The following is a 24,104-nucleotide window of genomic DNA, read 5'->3' as shown; positions in this document are numbered from 1 at the left end:
GGCCAAAAAAAACACAAAAACCTCTCACTTTTCAAAACTAAAAATTAACCCAAGGCTTGCAATAATCCAAAGAGAATATAATCAACAAACAACTGAACCTCATCAGTGTAGTAATCATTGTGGGGACAGAATTGTTTGGAACTCACAGAAAAGCCCCATTCTTAGAGAATTATTATTAGCCAACATGTCTGACAGTCACGGAAACTCTAACTCACAGAGCTTGCCTTTGACCTAATTCAGAGCTTGCCCAGTGCAAACAATTTTTTCCCCAGGACATTTGTTGAAAACAATCAGGGACAATTACTTAACATCTCACATGCCTGACTTGGAAAAACAACTGGGGCAAACAAAAAGCTGACCAAGCACTTCAAAACAAAAGCTGGGGAGTGAGATGTTCACAGTGGGCTTTGAAAAGCTCTGCCATATTCCCAAGATACTAGAAGGTCATGCACATGGGCACACTGGGCCTATGCTTAGGAAAGACCTAGAAGGCCTGAATCTCCCTCCTCTGACTGATCTTGAAGCTCTATACAAGCAGGAATTGAAGGCTAAGGCAGAACTGTAAGCTGCCTGCTGGATAATTGAAAGCATGCCCCAACATACACATAAAACCCTTTGATGAAGCCTGGGAGATATTCTGACTGATTCAAGGCATTTTAAGAAAATGTTTGTCCAACCACTGGCTGATGACTGAGCTAAGCAAGTATTTCAATAGTAACATATGACAAAAAATACAAACTTCACAGTATTTAGGAAATTCATTAAACAAACAAAGGGCAATAGTAGTAGTGTCAACATGAATAACAAACAGCAATAACAACTAGCCATGGGGAGGAGGGAATCTGAAATCAGATTGCCACAGTTGCTACTTTGTATTATTTTAAATGCCCAGTTTGCAGCAATAACAAAAACAAAAGCAAAATGTGAGATACTCAAAGAAACAGAAAAGTATGGTCTGTAGACAGAAAAGTCATTAAATAGAAACTATCCCCAAGGAAGCCTAGACATTTGGACTTACTAGACAAGGGCTTTAAATTAGCTATTACAAAGTTTTTTTAAAGAATTAAAACCATGTCTAAAGAACTAAAAGAAATGATTTGAGAACATCTCATCAAATAGACAGTAGTTATTTAAAAATGAAAAAGCCAAAGAGAAATTCTGGAGCTGAAAAGTATAGTAACTGAGTGAAAAAATTTGTAAGAAGGGCTCAACAGCAGACTCCAGCTGGCAGAAGAATCAGTAAACCTGAACACTGGCCAATTATCTAATCTAAGGGGGAAAAAATAAATGAAAAATGAATAGATTCTCAGAGACAAAGACAAAGAGAGAATCTTGAAAGCAACGAGAGAGAAGCAACTCATTACAAACCAAGCCTCGATAAGATTCAGTTCAGTTCAGTCGCTCAGAAGTGTCCAACTCTTTGCAGCCCCATGGACTGAAGCACACCAGGCCTCCCTATTCATCACCAACTACCAGAGCTTACCCAAATTCATGTGCATTGAGTCAGTGATGCCATCCAACCATCTCATCCTCTGTCGTCCCCTTCTCTTCCTGCCCTCAATCTTTGCCAGCATCAGGGTCTTTTCAAATGAGTCAACTCTTCGCATGAGGTGGCCAAGGTATTGGAGTTTCAGCTTCAACGTCAGTCCTTCCAATGAGCACCCAGGACTGATCTCCTTTAGGATGGACTGGTTGGATCTCCTTGCAGTCCAAGGGACTCTCAAGAGTCTTTTCCAACACCACAGCTCAAAAGCATCAATTCTTCGGTGCTCAGCTTTCTTTAGAGTCCAACTCTCACATCCATTCATGACTATTGGAAAAACCATAGCCTTGACTAGACAGACCTTTGTTGGTAAAGTAATATCTCTGCTTTTTAATATGCTCTCTAGATTGGTCATAACTTTCCTTCCAAGGAGTAAGCATCTTTTAATTTCATGGCTGCAATCACCAACTGCAGTGATTTGGGAGCCCCCCAAAATAATGTCAGCCACTGTTCCCATTGTTTCCCCATCTATTTCCCATGAAGTGATGGGACCGGCTGCCAAGATCTTTGTTTTCTGAATGTTGAGCTTTAAGCCAACTTTTTCACTCTCCTCTTTCACTTTCTGCCATAAAGGTGGTGTCATCTGTATATCTGAGGTTATTGATATTTCTCCCGGCAGTCTTGATTCCAGCTTGTGCTTCATCCAGCCCAGCATTTTGCATGATGTACTCTGCATATAAGTTAAATAAGCAGGGTGACAATATACAGCCTTGATGTATTCCTTTTCCTATTTGGAACCAGTCTGATGTTCCATGTCCAGTTCTGACCGTTGCTTCTTGACCTGCATACAGGTTTCTCAAGAGGCAGGTCAGGTGGTCTGGTATTCCCATCTCTTTCAGAATTTTCCACAGTTTATTGTGATCCATACAGTCAAAGGCTTTGGCATAGTTAATAAAGCAGGAATAGATGTTTTTCTGGAACTCCCTTGCTTTTTCAATGATCCAGCGGATGTTGGCCATTTGATCTCTGGTTCCTCTGCCATTTCTAAATCTGGCTTCAACATCTGGAACTTCACGGTTCATGTATTTCTGAAGCCTGGCTTGGAGAATTTTAAGCAGTACTTTGCTAGTGTGTGAGATGAGTGCAATTGTGCTGTAGTTTGAGCATTCTTTGGCATTGCCTTTCTTTGGAATTGGAATGAAAACTGACTTTTTCCAGTCCTGTGGCCACTGCTCCGTTTTCCAAATTTGCTGGCATATTGAGTGCAGCACTTTCACAGCATCATCTTTCAGGATTTGAAATAGCTCAACTGGAATTCCAACACCTCCACTAGCTTTGTTCGTAGTGATGCTTTCTAAGGCCCACTTGACTTCACATTCCAGGATGTCTGGCTCTAGGTGAGTGAACACACCATCATGATTATCTTGGTCGTGAAGATCTTTTTTGCACAGTTCTTATGTGTATTCTTGCCACCTCTTCTTAATATCTTCTGCTTCTGTGAGGTCCATACCATTTCTGTCCTTTATCGAGCCCATCTTTGCATGAAATGTTTCCTTGGTATCTCTTATTTTCTTGAAGAGATCTCTGGTCTTTCCCATTCTGTTGTTTTCCTCTATTTCTTTGCATTGATCACTGAGGAAGGCTTTCTTATCTCTTCTTGCTATTCTTTGGAACTCTGCATTCAGATGCTTATATCTTTCCTTTTCTCCTTTGCTTTTCACTTCTCTTCTTTTCACAGCTATTTTTAAGGCCTCTTCAGGCAGCCATTTTGCTTTTTTGCATTTCTTTTTCTTGGGGATGGTCTTGATCACTCCCTCTTGTACAGTGTCACGTACTTCCATCCATAGTTCATCAGGCACTCTGTCTATCAGATATAGTCCCTTAAATCTATTTCTCACTTCCACTGTATAGTCATAAGGGATTTCATTTAGCTCATACCTGAATGGTCTAGTGGTTTCCCCCACTTTCTTCAAGTCTGAATTTGGCAATAAGGAGCTTGTGATCTGAGCCACAGTCAGCTCCCAGTCTTGTTTTTGCTGACTGTATAGAGCTTCTCCATCTTTGGCTGCAAAGAATATAACCAATCTTATTTCAGTGTTGGCCATCTGGTGATGTCCATGTGTAGAGTCTTCTCTTGTGTTGTTGGAAGAGGGTGTTTGCTATGACCAGTGTGTTCTCTTGGCAAAACTCTACTAGCCTTTGCTGTGCTTCATTCTGTACTCCAAGGCCAAATTTGCCTGTTACTCCAGGTGTTTCTTGACTTCCTACTTTTGCATTCCAGTCCTCTATAATGAAAAGGACATCTTTTTTGGATATTAGTTCTAAAAGGTCTTGTAGGTCTTCACAGAACCGGTCAACTTCAGCTTCTTCAGTGTTACTGGTTGGGGCATAGACTTGGATTACCGTGATAGTGAATGATTTGCCTTGGAGATGAACAGAGATCATTCTGTCGTTTTTGATATTGCATCCAAGTACTGCATTTTGGACTCTTTTGTTGACCATGATGGCTACTCCATTTCTTCTAAGGGATTCCTGCCTGCAGTAGTAGATAGAATGGTCATCTGAGTTAAATTAACTCATTCCAGTCCATTTTAGTTTGCTGGTTCCTAGAATGTCAACATTCACTCTTGCCATCTCCTGTTTGACCACTTCCAATTTGCCTTGATTCATAGACCTAACATTCCAGGTTCCTATGCAATATTGCTCTTTACAGCATCGGACCTTGCTTCTATCAACAGTCATATCCACAACTGGGTGTTGTTTTTGCTTTGGCTCCATCCCTTCATTGTTTCTGGAGTCATTTCTCTGATCTCCAGTAGCATATTAGGTACCTACTGACCTGGGGAGTTCCTCTGTCAGTATCCTATCATTTTGCCTTTTCATACTGTTCATGGGTTCTCAAGGCAAGAATACTGAAATCGTTTGCCATTCCCTTCTCCAGTGCACCACATTCTGTCAGACCTCTCCACCATGACCCGTCTGTCTTGGGTGGCCCCAGAAGGCATGGGTTAGTTTCATTGAGTTAGACAACACTGTGGTCCATGTGACCAGATTGGCTAGTTGTGATTGTGGTTTCAGTCTGTCTGCCCCCTGATGCCCTCTCTCAGTGCCTACCATCTTACTTGGGTTTCTCTTACCTTAGACGTAGGGTATCTCTTCATGGCTGCTCCAGCAAAGCGCAGCTGCTGCTCCTTGCCTTGGACGTGGGGTAGCTCCTCTCGGCTGCCGCCCCTGACCTTGGACGTGGAGGTTATCTCCTCTCAGTAAGATAAAGGGTAATTTTTCTTTCTTGGCCATAGAAGCAAGAAGACAGTGGGAGAAAGTGTTCTAAGTGCTGAAAGAAAAAGACTTGTCAACCAAAACTTCTATATCTGGCAAAGCTATCTTCCAAAATGAAGGGGAGAGTAGGACATTCCCAGATGAAAAGTGAAAGAATTTCTTGCCAGCAAGCTTGCTCTACAAGAAAGACCAAAGAGTGTCCTTCAGAATGAATTGAAAGGACACTACACAATAACTTGCATCCACATGGAAAGAAGTTGAGTGCACCAGTAATGGCAACTTCATTGGTTAATATACAGTAAGACAGTAAAATATATTTTTTCTTTGTAAACTCTATTTTTTTGTCTTCAATCCAATTGTAAAACAATAATTATATAACTTTTGATAGGCTTATATAAAGAGGTCATTTGTAAGACAATAGTGTGAAAGGGGATACTGTACAGGAGCAAAATTTTTGTATATTATTACTATTAAATTGGTATTAAACCAGACTAGATTGTTTTAAGATGTTAATTGTAATTCATAGGACAACCACTAAGAAAATAACCAAAAGCATAATAAAAGAAACAACAAGGTAATTAAAGAGGCACACTAAAATATATACCTAACATAGAAGAAGGTAGTGATGGAGGACTGGAAAAACAAGACATGGCAGAGAAGACAAACAGTGAAACAGCAGACTGGAGTCCTACCTTAGCATTAATTAAATGTACATAGACTAAACACTCCAATCAAAAACCAGTGATTGGAAGACTGGATCAAACCTTATGCTATCTACAAGAGACATGTTATAGATTCAAGGGCAGACTGATTTAGAGTATACAGATGTGGGGGGAAACAGTAACCAAAGAGACCTAGACATAAATAAGGACATTTTATGATGGTAAAAGTTTAATCCACTATGAAGATATAAAAGTTATAAACATGTTGTTGTTGTTGTTAGGCATTCAATTGTGTCTTACTCTTTGTGACCCCATGGACTATAGCCTGGCAAGTTCCTCTGTCCATGGGATTCTCCAGGCAAGAATACTGGAGTGGGTTGCCATTTCCTTCTCCAAATTATAAACATATATACACCTAACCACAGAGCCCTAAAATACATAAAGCAAAAACTGACAGAATTAAAGAGAGATATAGACAATTCAGTAACAATAGTTGAAGATTTCAACAGAACTTCAATAAAATAAGCTTCCCTGGTGGCTCAGAGGGTAAAGCATCTGCCTGCAATGCAGGAGACCTGGGTTTGATCCCTTGGTCAGGAAGATCCCCTGGAGAAGGAAATGGCAACCCACTCCAGTACTCTTGCCTGGAAAATCCCATGTCCAGAGAAGCCTGGTAGACTACAGTTCATGGGTTCGCAGAGTCGGACATGACTGAGTGACTTCACTTTCACTTCCAATAAAATAACTAGGCAGAAAATCAACCAAGAAATATAAGACTTGGACAACCAAGTACATACTGAGTATAAACCAAATAAATCTAACAAACATTCTTAGAATATTTTATCTAACAACAGCAGAATACACTTTCTTCTCAAGTAACATACAGAACATTTTCCAGGATAGACCATCCATTCGGCCATAAAACATGTCTCAGTACATTTGAAAGGACTGAGTATGTTCTCTGATTATAATGAAATAAAATCAGAAGTGAATAACAAAAGAAAATTTGTGAAATGAACAAAAATGTGAAAACTGTCAACACATTCCTAAATAACCAGTGGTGGTTCAAGGGATGAATTGTAAAAAAAAAAAAAAAAAAAATAGGAAACACATTGAGATGAATGAAAACAAATACAGAATATCAAAGGTTCTGGAATACAGCTAAAACAGTGCTTAGCAGGAAATCAATAGCTGTATACATCTATATTTAAAAAGAGAGAAAATCTCAAATTAATAACTGAAACTTTTACCATGGAGTAATGTGGGGAGAAAAGGGCAAATTAAATGTAAGGAAATGGGGAAAGAAATAATAAAGATTAGAACAGAAATAAATGAAAGTACAAAACCAAAAAGTTAATAAAACAAAGTTTGATTGTTTGACAAAAATCAATGAAATTTTCCATGTCCTGGCTATTATAAACAGTGCTTCAATGGACATTGGGGTACATGTGTCTCTTTCAATTCTGGTTTCCTCGGTGTGTATGCCCAGCAATGGGATTGTTGGGTCATAAGGCAGCTCTATTTGCAATTTTTTAAGGAATCTCCACAATGTTTTCCATAGTGGCTGTACTAGCTTGCATTCCCACCAACAGTGTAAGAGGGTTCCCTTTTCTTCACATCCTCTCCAGCATTTATTGCTTGTAGACTTTTGGATCGCAGCCATTCTGACTGGTGTGAAATGGTACCTCATTGTGGTCTTGATTTGCATTTCTCTGACAATGAGTGATCTTGAGCATCTTTTCATGTGTTTGTTAGCCATCTGTATGTCTTCTTTGGAGAAAAGCCTATTTAGTTCTTTGGCCCATTTTTTGATTGGGTCGTTTATTTTTCTGGAGTTGAGCTGCATAAGTTGCTTGTATATTTTTGAGATTAGTTGTTTGTCAGTTGCTTCATTTGCTATTGTTTTCTCCCATTCAGAAGGCTGTCTTTTCACCTTACTTATAGTTTCCTTTGTTGTGCAGAAGCTTTTAATTTTAATTAGATCCCATTTGTTTTTTTTGCTTTTATTTCCAGTATTCTGGGAGGTGGATCATGGAGGATCCTGCTGTGATTTATGTCGGAGAGTGTTTTGCCTATGTTCTCCTCTAGGAGTTTTATAGTTTCTGGTCTTACGTTTAGATCTTTAATCCATTTTGAGTTTATTTTTGTGTGTGGTGTTAGAAAGTAATCTAGTTTCATTCTTTTACAAGTGGTTGACCAGTTTTCCCAGCACCACTTGTTAAAGAGATTGTCTTTACTCCATTGTATATTCTTGCCTCCTTTGTCAAAGATAAGGTGTCCATAGGTGTGTGGATTTATCTCTGGGCTTTCTATTCTGTTCCATTGATCTATATTTCTGTCTTTGTGCCAGTACCATACTGTCTTGATGACTGTGGCTTTGTAGTAGAGCCTGAAGTCAGGCAAGTTGATTCCTCCAGTTCCATTCTTCTTTCTCAAGATTGCTTTGGCTATTCGAGGTTTTTTGTATTTCCATACAAATCTTGAAATTATTTGTTCTAGTTCTGTGAAAAATACTGCTAGTAGCTTGATAGGGATTGCATTGGATCTGTAGATTGCTTTGGGTAGTATACTCATTTTCACTATATTGATTCTTCCAATCCATGAACATGGTATATTTCTCCATCTATTAGTGTCCTCTTTGATTTCTTTCACCAGTGTTTCATAGTTTTCTATATATAGGTCTTTAGTTTCTTTAGGTAGGTATATTCCTAAGTATTTTATTCTTTTCATTGCAATGGTGAATGGAATTGTTTCCTTAATTTCTTTTTATACTTTCTCATTATTAGTGTATAGGAATGCAAGGGATTTCTGAGTGTTGATTTTATATCCTGCAACTTTACTATATTCATTGATTAGCTCTAGTAATTTTCTGGTTGTGGTACATATACACAATGGAGTATTACTCAGCCATTAAAAAGAATACATTTGAATCAGTTCTAATGAGATGGATGAAACTGGAGCCAATTATACAGAGTGAAGTAAGCCAGAAAGAAAAACACCAATATAGTATACTGACACATATATACGGAATTTAGAAAGATGGTAATGATGACCCTGTATGTGAGACAGCAAAAGAGACACAGATGTATAGAATGGGCTTTTGGACTCTGAGGGAGAGGGAGAGGGCGGGATGATTTGGGAGAATGGCATTGAAACATGTATACTATCATGTAAGAAACAAAGTGCCAGTCTATGTTTGATACAGGATACAGGATGCTTGGGGCTGGTGCATGGGGATGATCCAGAGAGATGATATGGGGTGGGAGGTGGGAGGGGGATTCAGGATTGGGAGCTTGTATACACCCGTGGTGGATTCATGTCAATGTATGGCAAAACCAGTACAGTATTGTAAAGTAAAATAAAGTAAAAATATTAAAAAAAGAAGAAGAAGAAGACACAAGAGTCTGAGACATCCAAAAAAAAAAAAATCAATAAAATTGACAAACTTTTAGCCAGACTAACCAAGAAAAGAGAAAAGACTCAAATTACTGAAGTCAGAAATGCAAGAGGATACAGTAGGTATAGTAAAGAATTAACCTTATGAAAAACAAGGTTTGGCCTTTGCCCTTGACTATTGGAATATGATCTCTGCTGCTGCTGCTAAGTCGCTTCAGTTGTGTCCACCTCTGTGCAACCCCATAGATGGCAGGCCACCAGGCTCCACCATCCCTGGGATTCTCCAGGCAAGAACACTGGAGTGGGTTGCCATTTCCTTAGCCCTCTGAAAAGTCCTGTTTGATAAGAGTGTCTTTGCTAGGTGTTTTAGCCATATTGTCTTTTTTCCAATCTCTAAAAGAGCTGGAGACAGTCAGCTGTCATGTGGGCAGTGTGTGATCAAGTCCCATTAAATTCTAGACACTGAAAGCTTAGGTGAGCTTCCCTGGTTGGTGATACTCTGTATTGTCATACACTATGACTTGGAGAAGGTGATGCTTCCATGACTTCATGGAAAGAGGATGATCAAAACCTCCACACTTGAACCTCTCCCAAACTCTACCCTGTGCATCTCTTCCTGTGGCTAATTTCAACCTGTGTCCTTTCCCCTGTAATAAATCATGGGTATAATAGCTTTCAGTGAATTCTGTGAGTCCTGTAGAATTGCCAAACCTGATTTTGAAACCACCTCCCACCACACCCCCCCCCCCACCTCCAATGCCTAGCAGTTGGTGTTAGAAGTGAGGTCAATTTTGTGAGGCCTGTTCCCTCTAATAGTACTCTTGCTGAAACTCTTTATGGTATTGTTGTTGTTTAGCCTGTAAGTCATGTCTGCTCTTGCAACCTCATGGACTATAGCCTGCTAGGCTCCTCTGCCCATGGGATTTCCCAGACAAGAATGCTGAAGTGGGTTGCCATTCCCTTCTCCAGGGGATCTTCCTGAACCAAGGATTGAACCCATGTCTCCTGTATTAGCAGGTGGATTCTTCACCACTGAGCAACTCTTCATATATCACTACTAATCTTACAGAAATAAAAAGGGGATTATAAATGGATACTATGAACAATTGCAGACCAACAAATCAGATAACCTAAATGAAATGAATACATTTATAGGAAAACAAACTGTTAAATGACTCAAGTTAGATACAGACAATCTGTATATACCTATAGAAAGTAAAAAGATTGACATAATCATCACACACACAAAAAACTACCCACAAGGAAAACCTGAAGCCTAGTTGGCTTCACTGGTAAATTCTATGAAACATTTAAAGAACAAACACAACTCTTATAAATTGGTCCAAAGAACAGAACAACTCCCAACTTATTTTTGAAGCCAGAATTACCCTGAAACCAAAATCAGACATCACAAGAGGAGAAAACTATACATCCCTTGTAAATATGGACATAAAAATATTCAACAAAATATGAGCAAACAGAATCCAACAACATTTAAAATGGGTTATATATCATGATGAACTGGGACTTATCTCAGGAGTGCAGGAATTCATAAATGGGTCAAAATTTAAAAGAGTCAGTTCAACCACACTGTATTAATAGAATAAAGGTCCCAAACCACAAGGTCATCTTAATAGATACATAACAAAGCATTTGCCACAATCCAATGTCCTTCTGATGCCGAAGGACTGATGTTGAAGCTCCGATACTTTGGCCACCTGATACAAACAGCTGACTCACTGGAAAAGACCCTGATGCTGGGAGAGATTGAAGGCAGGAGGAGAAGGGGACGACAGAGGATGAGATGGTTGGATGGCATCACCCACTTGATAGACATGAGTTTGAGCAAGCTCCAGGAGTTGGTGATGGACAGGGAAGCCTGGGGTGCTGCAGTCCATTGGGTTGCAGAGTCGGACACGACTGAGTGACTGAACTGAACTGAACTGAACATCTTTCTTGATAAAAATACTCAACAACTAGAAATAGAAGGAAACTTCCCAAACTTAATAAAGTTAAAGTTAGTCACACAGTCGTGTCTGACTCTTTGCGATCCCATGGACTGTAGCCCACCAGGCTCCTCCATCCATGGAATTCTCCAGGCAAGAGTACAGGAGTGGGTTGCTATTTCCTTCTCCAGGGGATCTTCCTGACCCAGGGATCAAACCTGGGTCTCCTGCATTGCAGGCGGATTCTTTACCATCTGAGCTAAAGGGCATCTACAAAACCCCACAGCTAACAGCATACTTAATGGTAAAATACTGAAAGCTTTCTAAGGTCAGAAATAAGATGAGGATGTTTGCTTTCACCACATGTACTGGAGGTTTTATCCAAGGAATTAGGCAATGAAAAAAAGATGTAAAATCATCACAGATTACATGCTTTTGTAAATAGAAAATCCTGAGAAATCCACAGATACTTAGTTAAGCCTATTAGAACTAATAAATGAGTTCGGCAAATTTGCAGGCTGCAAAATTAACATCAAAAAATCAATTTCTAGACATTAGCAATGAAAAATCCAAACGTGATATGCAGAAAACAACTTGATTTACAATATCATAAAAAAATAATATTTAGCAATAAAATTGCTCATGGGTACAGGGTTTCAAGGGTGATAAAAATGTTTGATGTTAGTGATGATAATTGATAGTTTTGTGAATATACTGAAAACCACTGAAATATAAAGTTTAAAGTTTTATTATATGTGAATGATATCTCAGTAAAGCTATTATTGAAACAAATAAGTTATGTCTTTATACACCAGCAACTAACAGAAAATGATTTTTTATAACTACTATCTATAAGAGTAATAAAAACACCTTGGGATAAGTCTAACAAAAGTTTGCAAACTCTGGGAGTTTTATAATTTTATAAAGGTTTTAGAAACTTTACTTCTATAAAAGTTTTATTTAAAAAACTTAGTCTTTTAGCTTCTCAAGCAGAACTCTTTCTGAGTTATTTTCTTTTTAATCACTACAGCATCACTTTCTAAATTATATTTGAAGTGTTTAGTTAGAATGTGAGCTATTTAAAAGTTAATTTCTATGGATAGGAAGGTAGAATTTGTATTAAAAAGGAATAGTAAAATGTGATATTGTTATTGTTAACCATTTTATATCATTTATATCATATTGTCATTGCACAGTGTCAATACGGTACTAAATCTCTCCAGGTAATGTTAGGGTGGCCAGAAATATGTATGATAACACATTGTTGTTAATTTTGACATAAAATAGAATCCGGTTTAAGTAAATCCAAGGAGAACTTAATTTCTCTAGACTGGTAAATCTGCTCTCAACTTCTCCCACCTGCTGGTAATTCATAATCATATTAAATTTCTTTTTCTAGCTATGTTTTTCACTAATGCTGGGGCTTAAGAAAAGGTGAAATCTTTGGTTTAAAACTACTAGTCTCTGACATCAGGATTCATTTTGCAGATTTAAACTGTATTGGCCAGCCATTATTTAGGAATCTTTCTAGTCACATAATAGTAAAACAACAAAAACTTAAGTCTAAGCATCTGGATGAAAAATAAACTTTACTGAGATAACTTTGCAGCCCATTAAATGAGAATCTGTTTGACCTTTTATTTAGAAAATTGCTATATGCCTTTATTTATTTATTTCATAAATGTAAGGGATTTTCTGGAAGTGCTTTGCTATTGATCTGCTTGTTCTGTACTATTTTGATTTCATACCCTTTAGATATCTGGATTTGAACTGGATTTTAGAATTCATCTTTACTTACAATGCCACCATCAAATGGAGGTCCAGCTGGATATACCCCACCAGATGGAGGCTGGGGGTGGGCAGTGGTAGTTGGAGCTTTCATTTCCATTGGCTTCTCTTGTGCATTTGGCAAATCTATTAGTGTATTTTACAAAGAAATTGAAGAAATATTTAAAGCCAGCACCAGCGAAGTGTCATGGTTATCTTCCATTGCGTTTGCTGTCATGTATGCTGGAGGTAAGTATCCATGAAGGCTTGCTCTTTTAACTTTCAGTGGGTAGACAGAAGTTCTGTATTAAGTACTTTTTGCTCTTGATATCTTTATTAGTAAAAATAATTGAAATCTTAGTTATTGGAGTTATGTGATTAGAATCATATTTTTCATTCTAAGTTGCATAGCAATCGTGTGCTCTGTTGGGTCAGTTATAATATAAAACAGTGTCATTATAAAGGATAGCTTTCTTTAAAAATATGTGTCTTGTGTTGGCTGCTGGGAATAGACAGGTAATTGATATTTGTACTTTAATCATATATCCTGTAAGCTTGCTAAACTCTGATTTCCAGTAGTTTATTGGTAGATTTCTTTTTCAAAAATTTTAGATAGACAAACAAATCTTCTACAAATACTGATACTTTGGTTTCTTCCTTTTCTTACACCTTTTTTCCTCCTGTCTTACTGCACTGGCTTGGACCTCCAGTATAATGTTGAAGAAAAGTGGTGATGGTAGGCATTCTTATTTTGTAGGCCTGCTTTGGTTTTGTTGTTGTTTTCTATGAGAAACAATATTTTAGGTAGTTTGTAGTAAATATGCCCTTAAGTCAGAAGTATGATCAGACTAGCTCATATATCTCATCAGTCGTGTATGTTTAAATTCCATCTAAAATTTTAAAACAAGGACTTCCCTGGTCGTCCAGTGGCTAAGACTCTGTGCTCCCAGGGCAGGGGGCCCAGGTTCAACCCTGGTCAGGGAACTAGATCCCACATGCCACAACTTACAGAGTTCATATGCTTCAACTAAGACCCAGAGCAACCAAATACATAAATTAAAATATTTTTTAAAAAATTTAAAATAAACAAAGTTGCTACATATATGTGCATAATATCTTAGATATATGAAGAATCCTTTAAGCACTTATAATCAGGGTACTTGCGGCCTCTTCTGCCTTAAAATAGTTAGCTTATGGTCTTTCATACTTCAGTTAAAACCCATCTCACATGTCCTAGGTATATAGAAGATGTATAATCAATACTATAACTTTTTTCCATTAGACAAGCCTGTGACTCTGAAATAAAGACAGAAAGCACTATTCTTTAGCACTGGGTTCTGTCTGTTTATTTTCTGGGATAGCATGCTGTCGTGTCAGTAATGGCATGAGCAGGTGTGGATGGGAGGGCTGGGCTTCTCCCCTATATTGTTACTAATCTGTCTGTTCTCTCCTAGGTCCTATCAGCAGTGTCCTGGTGAATAAATATGGCAGTCGCCCCGTCATGATTCTTGGTGGCTGCTTGTCAGGCTGTGGCTTGGTTGCAGGTTCCTTCTGTAGCACTGTGATGGAACTTTACTTTTGTATCGGAGTTATTGTAGGTGAGTTGTACTAATGCCTTTTCAGGCAATAATTTCTTTGTGGACTATTTATAGTATCCATTTGCCAATTCTTTTGAAAAATGAAAGTTCTTTGTTAGAAAATTACTAGGTCACTATGTTTTTGAGCTGTTGATCATTAATTTAATAGTATTAGAAAAGCAATCTTTAAAGAAAGTTCACATTAAGTGTAAAAGTAATCATACCTAATGAGTGATTATTTTTTATTGAATGAATACAGTGAAAGAGAATTCTTTTTCTTTTTTTGTTTTTATAAAGAAGATAGCAGTGATATGTAAAAAGTTGTTGAAAGGGAGGTCATTAACTGTTCCCACTCATTTCCCCTTCTGCCTAGGAAGGCACTGGCTCAAATTGGAGAAAGAGAAAATGTCAGATACATAGAAAGAGTTTTCTGATAGAAAAGCCAGATACATTTCAAAGGATAAAGGGACACATGGGAAAACTCTCTTTCTAATAGCTAAATTAAGAAAATAGAACTGCTGAATATAAATACTGTCAACACCCAGAGCTCTACAGTTCAGAGAAAACTACCATTAATATTTTGATAACATGGGGGGTGAGGGATAAACTGGGAGATGGGATTGACATATGCACACTTCTATATGTAAAGAAGATAATTTATAATAATCTGCTCTATAGCACAATACTCAATACTCTGTAATAGCATATATGGGAAAGAATCTTAAAAAAAAAAAACAAGAGTAGATGTGTGTACATGTATAACTGATTCACTCTGCTATACACCTGGAACTAACACAACATTATAAATCAACTATACTCCAATAAGATTTATTTAAAAAACATTTTGATGCCATATCCACTGATTTTTCTATAGTTTTTCTATATAATTTTTGTATAGTTTTCTATATTCTTTCTAAAAACAAAACAAAAAGTTTTGTTTTAAAAATTCTTCTATACACATAGAACTTTTAGAACAAAAAGGGATGAGATTAAGTGAATTAAGTCAAAGACAAATATCGTGATATCACTTATATGTGGAATCTAATTTTTAAAAATTATACAAATGGACTTATTTACAGAAACAGATGATAGATATTGAAAAAACTTATGGTGACCAAAGGGGAAATGTTGAGGGGTAGGGGATAAATTAGGAGCTTGGGATGAACATACACACAGTACTGTATTTAAGAAAGATAATGAACAAGGACAATAACACAAGGAATTCTCCTCAGTACTCTGTGCTAACCTGTAAGAGAAAAAAATCTTAAAAAGCATGAATATATGTATATGTAAAACTGAATCACTTTGCTGTATACCTGAAACTAACAAAAATCAGCTATACTCCAATAAAGTTAAAATTTTTTTAAAAAGGGATATTGTTGTTCAGTTACTAAGTCATGTCCAACTCTTTGTGACCCCATGGACTGCAGCTCACCAGGCTTCCCTATCCTTCACTCTCTACCAGAGTTTGCGCAAACTCTTGTCCATTAAGTCAGTGATGCCATCTAACCATCTCATCTTCTGTTGCCCCTTTCTCCTCCTGCCCTCAATCTTTCCCAGCATCAGGGTCTTTTCCAATGAGCTGGCTCTTTGCATCAGGTGGCCAAAGTATTGGAGCATCAGTTTCAGCATCAGTCCTTCCAATGAATATTCAGGATTGACTGGTTTGATATCCTTGCCATCCAATTCTTTGGCACTCAGCTTTCTTTATGGTCCAATTCTCACATCCATACATGACTACTGGGAAAACCATAGCTTTGACTACACGGACCTTTGTCAGCAAAGTGATGTCTCTGCTTTTTGATGTGCTGTGTAGGTTTGTCATTGGAGAAGGCAATGGCACCCCACTCCAGTACTCTTACCTGGAAAATCCCATGGGCGGAGGAGCCTGGTAGGCTGCAGCCCATGGGGTTGCGAAGAGTCGGACACGACTGAGTGACTTGACTTTCACTTTTCACTTTCATGCATTGGAGAAGGAAATGGCAACCCACTCCAGTGTCCTTGCCTGGAGAATCCCAGGGACAGGGGAGCCTGGTTAGCTGCCATCTATGGGGTCGCACAGAGTCAGACACGACTGAAGCAACTTAGCAGCAGCAGCAGCAGCAGCAGCAGCAGCTAGGTTTGTCATAGCTTTCCTCCCAAGAAGCAAGTATCTTTTACTTTCATGGCTGCAGTCACCATTCCGTAGTCATTTTGGAGCCCAAGAAAATAAAATCTGTCACAGTTTCCACTTTTCCCCCTTGTATTTGCTGCGAAGTGATGGGACCAGATGCCATGATCTTAGTTTTTTGAATGTTGGGTTATAAGCCAGCTTTTTCACTCTGGCTGAGGTGGAAGATGAGGTGAAAGACCCTCATCTAGAGGCTCTAAAGTTTCTCTTTGCTTTCTGCCATTAGAGTGGCATCTTCTGCATATCTGAGATTGTGATATTTCTCCCAGCAATCTTGATTCAATCTTTTGAGTCATCCAGCCCAGGATTTCACATGATGTACTCTGCATGTAAGTTAAATAAGCAGGGTGACAATGTATAGCCTTGACATACTCCTTTCCCAATTTTGAACCAGTCTGTTGTTCCATGTCAGTTCTAATTGTTGCATCTTGACCTGCATACAGGTTTCTCAGGAGGTGAGAAACTTACCTAAGGTGGTCTCGTATTCCCATCTCTTTAAGAATTTTCCAGTTTGTTGTGATCTACACAGTCAAAGGCTTTACCATAGTCAATGAAGCAGAAATAGATGTTTTACTGGAATTCCCTTGCTTTCTCTGTTATTCAGTAAATGTTGGCAATTTGATCTCTGGTTCCTCTGCCTTTTCTAAACCCAGCTTGTACATCTGGAAGTTCTCAGTTCATGTACTGCTGAAGCCTAACTTCAAGGATTTTGAGTATTATGTTGCTAGCATGTGAAATGAGCACAATTATACAGTAATTTAAACATTCTTTGGCATTGCCCTTCTTTGGGATTGGAATGAAAACTGACCAGATTATGTGAAATATTTGTAACCAGTTTTTTTTACTTAGTAATACATCATGTACATATTAATAGCTTCCCCATCTCAGTAAATATACTTTAGTAGCTATTATTTTTTCACTGGGTAGATGTACTATAATTTATTTCACTTTAATTGAAGGACATTTAGATTGTTTATATTTTCATTCTTAATAAACAGTGTTTGTATGATAGTGCCTCTGTATGCATCTTTGAAAATGATAATTTTCTTTGGATAAATTGTAGAAGTGCAATTACTGGGGGAAGAAAAGGTTTTTGATACGATTGGTCAATTAATCTTTAGAAAGGTTTTAATAATTTACAGCCCCACCTGCAGGACCTGAGATAATGCTAATAATAGGTATTATCTTTTTAGATCTATACTTTTACTGCATTAAAATTTTAAATATTTAAATATTTTAATTCATCTGGAATATTTGAATAACACAAAGAAGGAATAGAACTTTATTTGTTCCCACGTGGTTATTCAACCTGTTCATTATTTCATGTCATTAATTTACTCGGCAAATATTCATTGAGTCCCTAACTATATGCCAGGCACTGGTTCAAGCTCTGTGGGGAGACCAACATGACAAGCAAAATTCCTGATCCTTAGTGGAGGGAATCAGACAATAAACAGGCCAACAAATAAATGAATAAATAAGAAAAATTCAGGTAGTAATAAGTGCTTTGCAAAGACTTAAAACAGAATTTGATAGAGAAGGATTGAATGGCCCCTAAAGAGAAGGAGATTGTGATTTTGAGTTGAGATCTGAATGATAGCCAGGAGAAGGCTTTGTGGAAACCTAGAGTAATAGTTCCACTTTGCACAAAAAGAACAGACTGAAGTGAGGGCAGGGAGGTAGGTGTGAGCCAAGTCATAGGACCTCTTAATCCAGAGTGAAAAGTTATGGACAGGCAGTCATTAGAGAGATGGAAATGGGCAAGCATCCTAACCTGGTTTACCTAGTAGAAAAGCAAGATTGGAAGACCACTTAAAAGGTTATCAGCATAGTTACTATCCCAACCCCATTAGCTGAAAAATCCATTTTTTCCCTATTAATTTAAATGTATCTTTTGGTTCTATTTCTGGATTTTCTTCCCACTTTTAGAAATCAGTTTTTCAATTTTGAGTAAGTGTTTTGTTCTATTACTATAGCTGTATAATATGTTTATTTATTTGTTAGGGTAGGCCCACCAATTATTTATCCTTTTCCAATAGTTCTAATACATTTGTAATTATGAAATTAGACAAAGAATCTCTATTGTTCTTTTTGTTGCTAAAGTGAAAAGAATTGTTTTTAATAATATACATGTTTTAGGGACTTCCCTGGTGGTGCAGCGGTTAAGACTGCACACTTCCACTGTGGGGGGCATGGGTTCCATCCCTGTTCAGGGCACTAAGATCCTGGAAGCCACATGGCATGCCATATACATACACACACACACACACACACATACACACACACACACGCATGTGTGTGTGTATAAATCTAGTATTTGCTGCATAAAGAGATTTTATGTCTGTATTTATTTGATAATAGTCCACTTCATGACCTAGTAGTTACAATAGCCTCTCATGATTTTGACCTCTTTCCATGTCAGTTCTTTCCCTAGTTAATCATTTCCAAATATGTTTCTGATGGTATGTGATTGTTTTTTCCTCCCCTCTCCCCAGGTCTTGGGCTTGCCTTCAACTTCAGTCCAGCTTTGACCATGATTGGCAAGTATTTCTATAAGAAGCGGCCGTTAGCAAGTGGACTAGCCATGGCAGGCAGCCCTGTGTTCCTCTCTGCCATGGCCCCGCTCAACCAGGCTCTTTTTGCTGCCTTTGGCTGGAGAGGAAGCTTCCTAATTCTGGGGGCCCTCCTACTAAACTGCTGTGTGGCTGGAGCCCTGATGAGACCAATAGGGCCCAAGCCAACCGCTGCAGAGAAAGAGAAGTCTAAAGAATTCCTTCAGGAAGCTAGAAAATGTGATGCAAACAAGGGGCCAGGTAATCCAAAGACAGGAGTTAATGGCAGAAACTCCCCAAAGGAGAAACAATCACTTTGTCAAACAGTTAACAAACTTTTGGACCTATCCTTGTTGAAGCACAGAGGCTTCCTGCTGTACCTCTCTGGGAATGTGATCATGTCTTTTGGGATGGCTACACCTTTAGTCTTTATTAGCAGTTACGCCAAGAGTCAACATCACTCTAGTGAGAAGGCTGCCTTCCTTCTCTCCATCCTGGCTTTTGTTGACATGGTATCCAGACCTTGTATGGGATTTGTAGCCAACACAAAGTGGGTAAGACCACGAATTCAGTACTTTTTGGCTGCTTCTATTATCATGAACGGAGTATGTCATATGCTAGTACCTTTATCTTCCAGCTACATAGGGTTCTGTGTCTACTCCGGATTCCTTGGATTTGCTTTTGGGTGGTTTGGTGCCGTACTGTTTGAAACACTGATGGACCTTGTGGGAGCCGAGAGATTCTCCAGTGCTGTGGGGTTGGTGACCATTGTGGAGTGCTGCCCTATCCTCCTGGGGCCACCAGTTTTAGGTACAGTATGTCTCCCAATTTCTATGGTTCTATTAACATAAAACAGGCAGAGAAGATTGGGAAGGTGATGGAAAGCAGAAGTCAGTGGGCTGCTTGATAGTCCTCATTTCTGTACCCTCAGGGCTGACACAGTGCTTGGCACAGCAATTGCTCAAATACTTATAGAACTGAATTGAAGTGAATCCTCAAGCTGAAAGAGGAATAAAAAGCTATTATAAATTTAAGTATTTCTAATAATTTTCCTGATTTAAAAAAATCCTAACATTTACTTTAGAAAAATGTATAACCACCTTTAAAATACTGTTGGTGATTTCTTTTTAATTGTGGAATTTATTTCAAAAGTAATATTTAAAATAACAGTAGGTACCAGATGAGGGCTCACAGTGTACCAGGGACTGTCTTAATCGTTTCTATATTCTGTCATATATTGCAAGACTATGATATCAGACTATTATTGTTCCCACTTTAAAGAAATAGAGGCTTTTGAAAGTGAAATAACTTGCCCAGGATCACACAGCTAAGAAGTGACGATAAAACCTGAGGTATTATTCTCTCAGTCAGTGCTAAACAGTTTACTTTTTTTTTTTAATTTTTTTTTTGAGTATCAATTTATTTTTTATTATTATTATTTTTTTTAATTTTAAAATCTTTAATTCTTACATGTGTTCCCAAACATGAACCCCCCTCCCACCTCCCTCCCCACAACATCTCTCTGGGTCATCCCCACGCACCAGCCCCAAGCATGCTGCACCCTACGTCAGACATGGACTGGCGATTCAATTCTTACATGACAGTATACATGTTAGAATTCCCATTCTCCCAAATCATCCCACCCTCTCCCTCTCCCTCTGAGTCCAAAAGTCCGTTATACACATCTGTGTCTTTTTTCCTGTCTTGCATACAGGGTCGTCATTGCCATCTTTCTAAATTCCATATATATGTGTTAATATACTGTATTGGTGTTTTTCTTTCTGGCTTACTTCACTCTGTATAATTGGCTCCAGTTTCATCCATCTCATCAGAACTGATTCAAATGAATTCTTTTTAACAGCTGAGTAATACTCCATTGTGTATATGTACCACAGCTTTCTTATCCATTCATCTGCTGATGGACATCTAGGTTGTTTCCATGTCCTGGCTATTATAAACAGTGCTGTCGATGAACATTGGGGTACATGTGTCTCTTTCAATTCTGGTTTCCTCGGTGTGTATGCCCAGCAGTGGGATTGCTGGGTCATAAGGTACCACTTCACACCAGTCAGAATGGCTGCGATCCAAAAATCTGCAAGCAATAAATGCTGGAGAGGGTGTGGAGAAAAGGGAACCCTCCTACACTGTTGGTGGGAATGCAAACTAGTACAGCCACTATGGAGAACAGTGTGGAGATTCCTTAAAAAATTGCAAATAGAACAGTTTACATTTTTAAATTATCATTAATACAAAATACAACAATAATTTGGACTTCTGGATGTGATGCATGTTTTTGAGATTATGTGCTATAAAGTTAAGAAGGACACGTAATGAAAGACCCGCTATTGACCTGGCAAAACTTTTCCACCTTCTCTCCTCCATAAGATCTTACAGAAAAACCCCAATTGAACTTTTTTGGCCAACCCAGTATATCCAAGGAGATTCCAAATCCTGTTCGTTTTTCACTTCCTAAATCTCTTTCTAATCTGCTTATTTTTTTCTCCATCACTACTACTGCTCTTATCCTAATCTCCGATCTTCTATCAGTAGCCTTCTAGCTTTACCCATATCCACTCTAGCTGTTCTCCCGTCTCTTAGAACACTCCAGTTGCTTCCCGCGTTCTGAGGGTGAAGATGAAATTCCCTACTGTGGCTGCTGGTTCCTGCATGGCCTGGCCCACCTCTTTCTCCAGCCTCACTTCCTACCACCCAGTTTGTTTCCTGTGCTGCCCTCTCACACCTGGTGTTTCCCCGTCCCACCTGCCTTAGCACTGGCTGTTCTCCGCCCAGATCCTTTTCCCATCTCCTTTCTCCTAGGTTAACTCTATCCTCCTGTAAGTTTTGGTTAAGTTTGCACTGTAAAACAGCCTTCCTGACCCTCCTTGCTAGCCCCAAACCCCTAATTTCTGCCTTCAAGCACACCTGTAGCACTTGTCACAGTCTGTGTGGTTATTGGATTAACATTTCTCTTCTCCACTGAACTGTGGACGTTACCTCTTTTGCTCACTCTTAACTCAGGGCTTAGCAGACCCAGGGCTGTACTGATACATAGAAACTAAGTATTGCTGAGTGAGTGATGCCCTGCATTGGAAAACCATATGGAATCATATTTGAATTGGTTATTGTAGCCTTTATATGTGTCAAGTTTTCCAAAGTTTATTTCTTAATACTAGTTTGATGAGTTGCTAATAAATTTTACTATAATGAGGATTAAATAAGTTTCTTTAATATCAGACCTCATAAAAACTTGAATAGAAAAGACTATGATGTGTCATTTCCAAATTTACTTGACTGTGCAAATGTGAGGGAGGTAGCCTGAAGCACAGAGGTTATGGGTGCATGCCTCAGAGTCAGGCTCGCTGGGGTTAAAGCCAACCTGTTTCATTTAAAGCTTTGTGACCTTGGATGACTTCCTTAAAGTCTCCGTACTTCAGCTTTTATGTTATACAGTGGAAATGATGATAGAATCTTTCTGGTATGAGGTTAGAATGGTGGAAAGTATTGCTGTTAGTTAATGTTTTAGCAGAGGATGAGTGTCCCTAGGAACATTCTTTGGGAAAAGTTGATGTCAGAAAAAGTGCATTGGCCTGGGAGACTGGAATTAGCTCTGTGGCCTTGGACAAGACTCCTAAACCTCTTCTGAGCAAATTTTTCCATTGGATATTGAGAGAATTGATTCTAGGTGATCTCCAGGACTTTCTCAATTCAAATTTCCCAAGATTTAGTTATTTTCAAGTTGCTAAAGATAACAGAATGTGCAGGGACACCCCAAAATCAGTGTGACATCATAAACGAAAGATCATACAACTTTGAGCAGTTTCTTTTTAGACTAATTTGTCATTTATGGGCTCTTTGAAAGGATCCTTAACCTTTATTTGGGAAAGGGTATAATTGTTTACCCACATAACTTATTTTTTTTTTTGACATCCTTAGGTCGTCTCAATGACATATATGGAGACTATAAATACACATACTGGGCATGTGGCATAATCCTTATTGTCGCAGGCATCTATCTCTTCATCGGCATGGGCATCAATTACCGACTTGAGGTTAAAGAACAAAAGGCAGGAGAGAAACAGAAAAAAGAAAGTAAAGAGATGGAACCAAAAGAAGTTATTAAAGCTGCTCAGTCTCCAGAACTGAAAGGCACAGAAGAAGGACCCAAAGAGGAGGAACTTTGAGGCTGAAATCAGGGAGAAACAGAAGCTTTGGAGCAAAGATACATGAAAAATGCTACTGAATCATGTTCTACTCTTGGTGCTCACCATGGACAGTGGACACTTGTGTAGAAGTCAGACCAGGTGTTCACTGATGGAACTTTTATTCCTTCCTTTACACCCACTTACAGTCACACTTTTACACCCACTTACAGTCACACTTTTTAGGGGCAAGGGACATTTGCAGAAGGTGACAGAAGGAAATAGCTTTTATTTGAGGTCATGTTTATTCAGGTATACTTATATACTGTTCACACTCCTTTTATAAAGTTTAATGAATTTTGACAAAGTTCTTTTGTCAAATAACTACCATTCCAATATAGAACATTTAAAATAGCCAAGATAATTCCCTTCTGCTCCTTTGCAGTCAATTCTCTCCTTAACTAAAGCACCTGGTACCTACTTCCCCTATGCCTGCATGCTCAGTAGTGTCGACTCTTTGGGATCCCATGGACTATATAGCCCACCAGGCTCCTATGTCCATGGGATTCTCTGGAGTGAGTTGCCATGCCCTCCTCCAGGGCATCTTCCCCACCCAATTCATATCTCTTGGCATCTCCTGCATTGACAGGTGGACTCTTTACCACTGTGCCACCTGGGAAGCCTGTATGAAATGACCTAGTATGTAACTGTGGCATGATAGCATATATTTGATCTTTATCCTCAGTTCCTGGTATAGAGCTCCTAGAACCCTTGGAACCTTGGGAGTGATAAGAGTATCTTTTGCATGCTAATTAAGTGACTGGTGGCTGGAGACCCCCTTCTTAACTTCAGGATGGGGGCTAGTCTCTAGAGAGGCCAAGGCATGATTAGGAGGTTGGCTCTTTCAGCCCCATGACCTCTGGGGAGGGGAGAGGGACTGGAAATTGAGTTCAATTATTAATGTCCAATAAAATAATCGATCACACCTATGTAATGAAACCCCCTAAACTACAGAGAGCTTCCTGGCTGGTGAGTACCTTAAGGTACTGGGAGGGTAGTGTGCCCAGATAAGACATGGAAGTTCCCTGCCACTCCTCCCCTCCATATTTTGCCCTATGAATCTCTTCCATCTG

At 38.7% G+C, this 24,104-nt stretch overlaps 1 protein-coding gene across 1 annotated transcript in view; it reads left to right on the top strand.

Annotated features, from left to right (window-relative positions):
- LOC102181743 (monocarboxylate transporter 1) overlaps window positions 1-23,489 on the top strand; it is a 38,843-nt gene extending 15,354 nt beyond the window's left edge. The window contains exons 2-5 of the mRNA XM_018046576.1: window positions 12,522-12,782; window positions 13,988-14,131; window positions 18,776-19,642; window positions 22,766-23,489. Of these exons, the coding sequence (XP_017902065.1) occupies window positions 12,566-12,782; window positions 13,988-14,131; window positions 18,776-19,642; window positions 22,766-23,013 (1,476 nt within the window). The 5' untranslated portion in view covers window positions 12,522-12,565 and the 3' untranslated portion in view covers window positions 23,014-23,489. The remainder of the gene's footprint in view (window positions 1-12,521; window positions 12,783-13,987; window positions 14,132-18,775; window positions 19,643-22,765) is intronic.

Source organism: Capra hircus, chromosome 3 (genome assembly GCF_001704415.2).
Source record: "Capra hircus breed San Clemente chromosome 3, ASM170441v1, whole genome shotgun sequence".
NCBI classification, from domain to species: Eukaryota; Metazoa; Chordata; class Mammalia; order Artiodactyla; family Bovidae; genus Capra; species Capra hircus.
The sequence above is the reverse complement of the archived record's forward strand: the minus strand, read 5'-3'. Positions and strand labels throughout refer to the sequence as shown.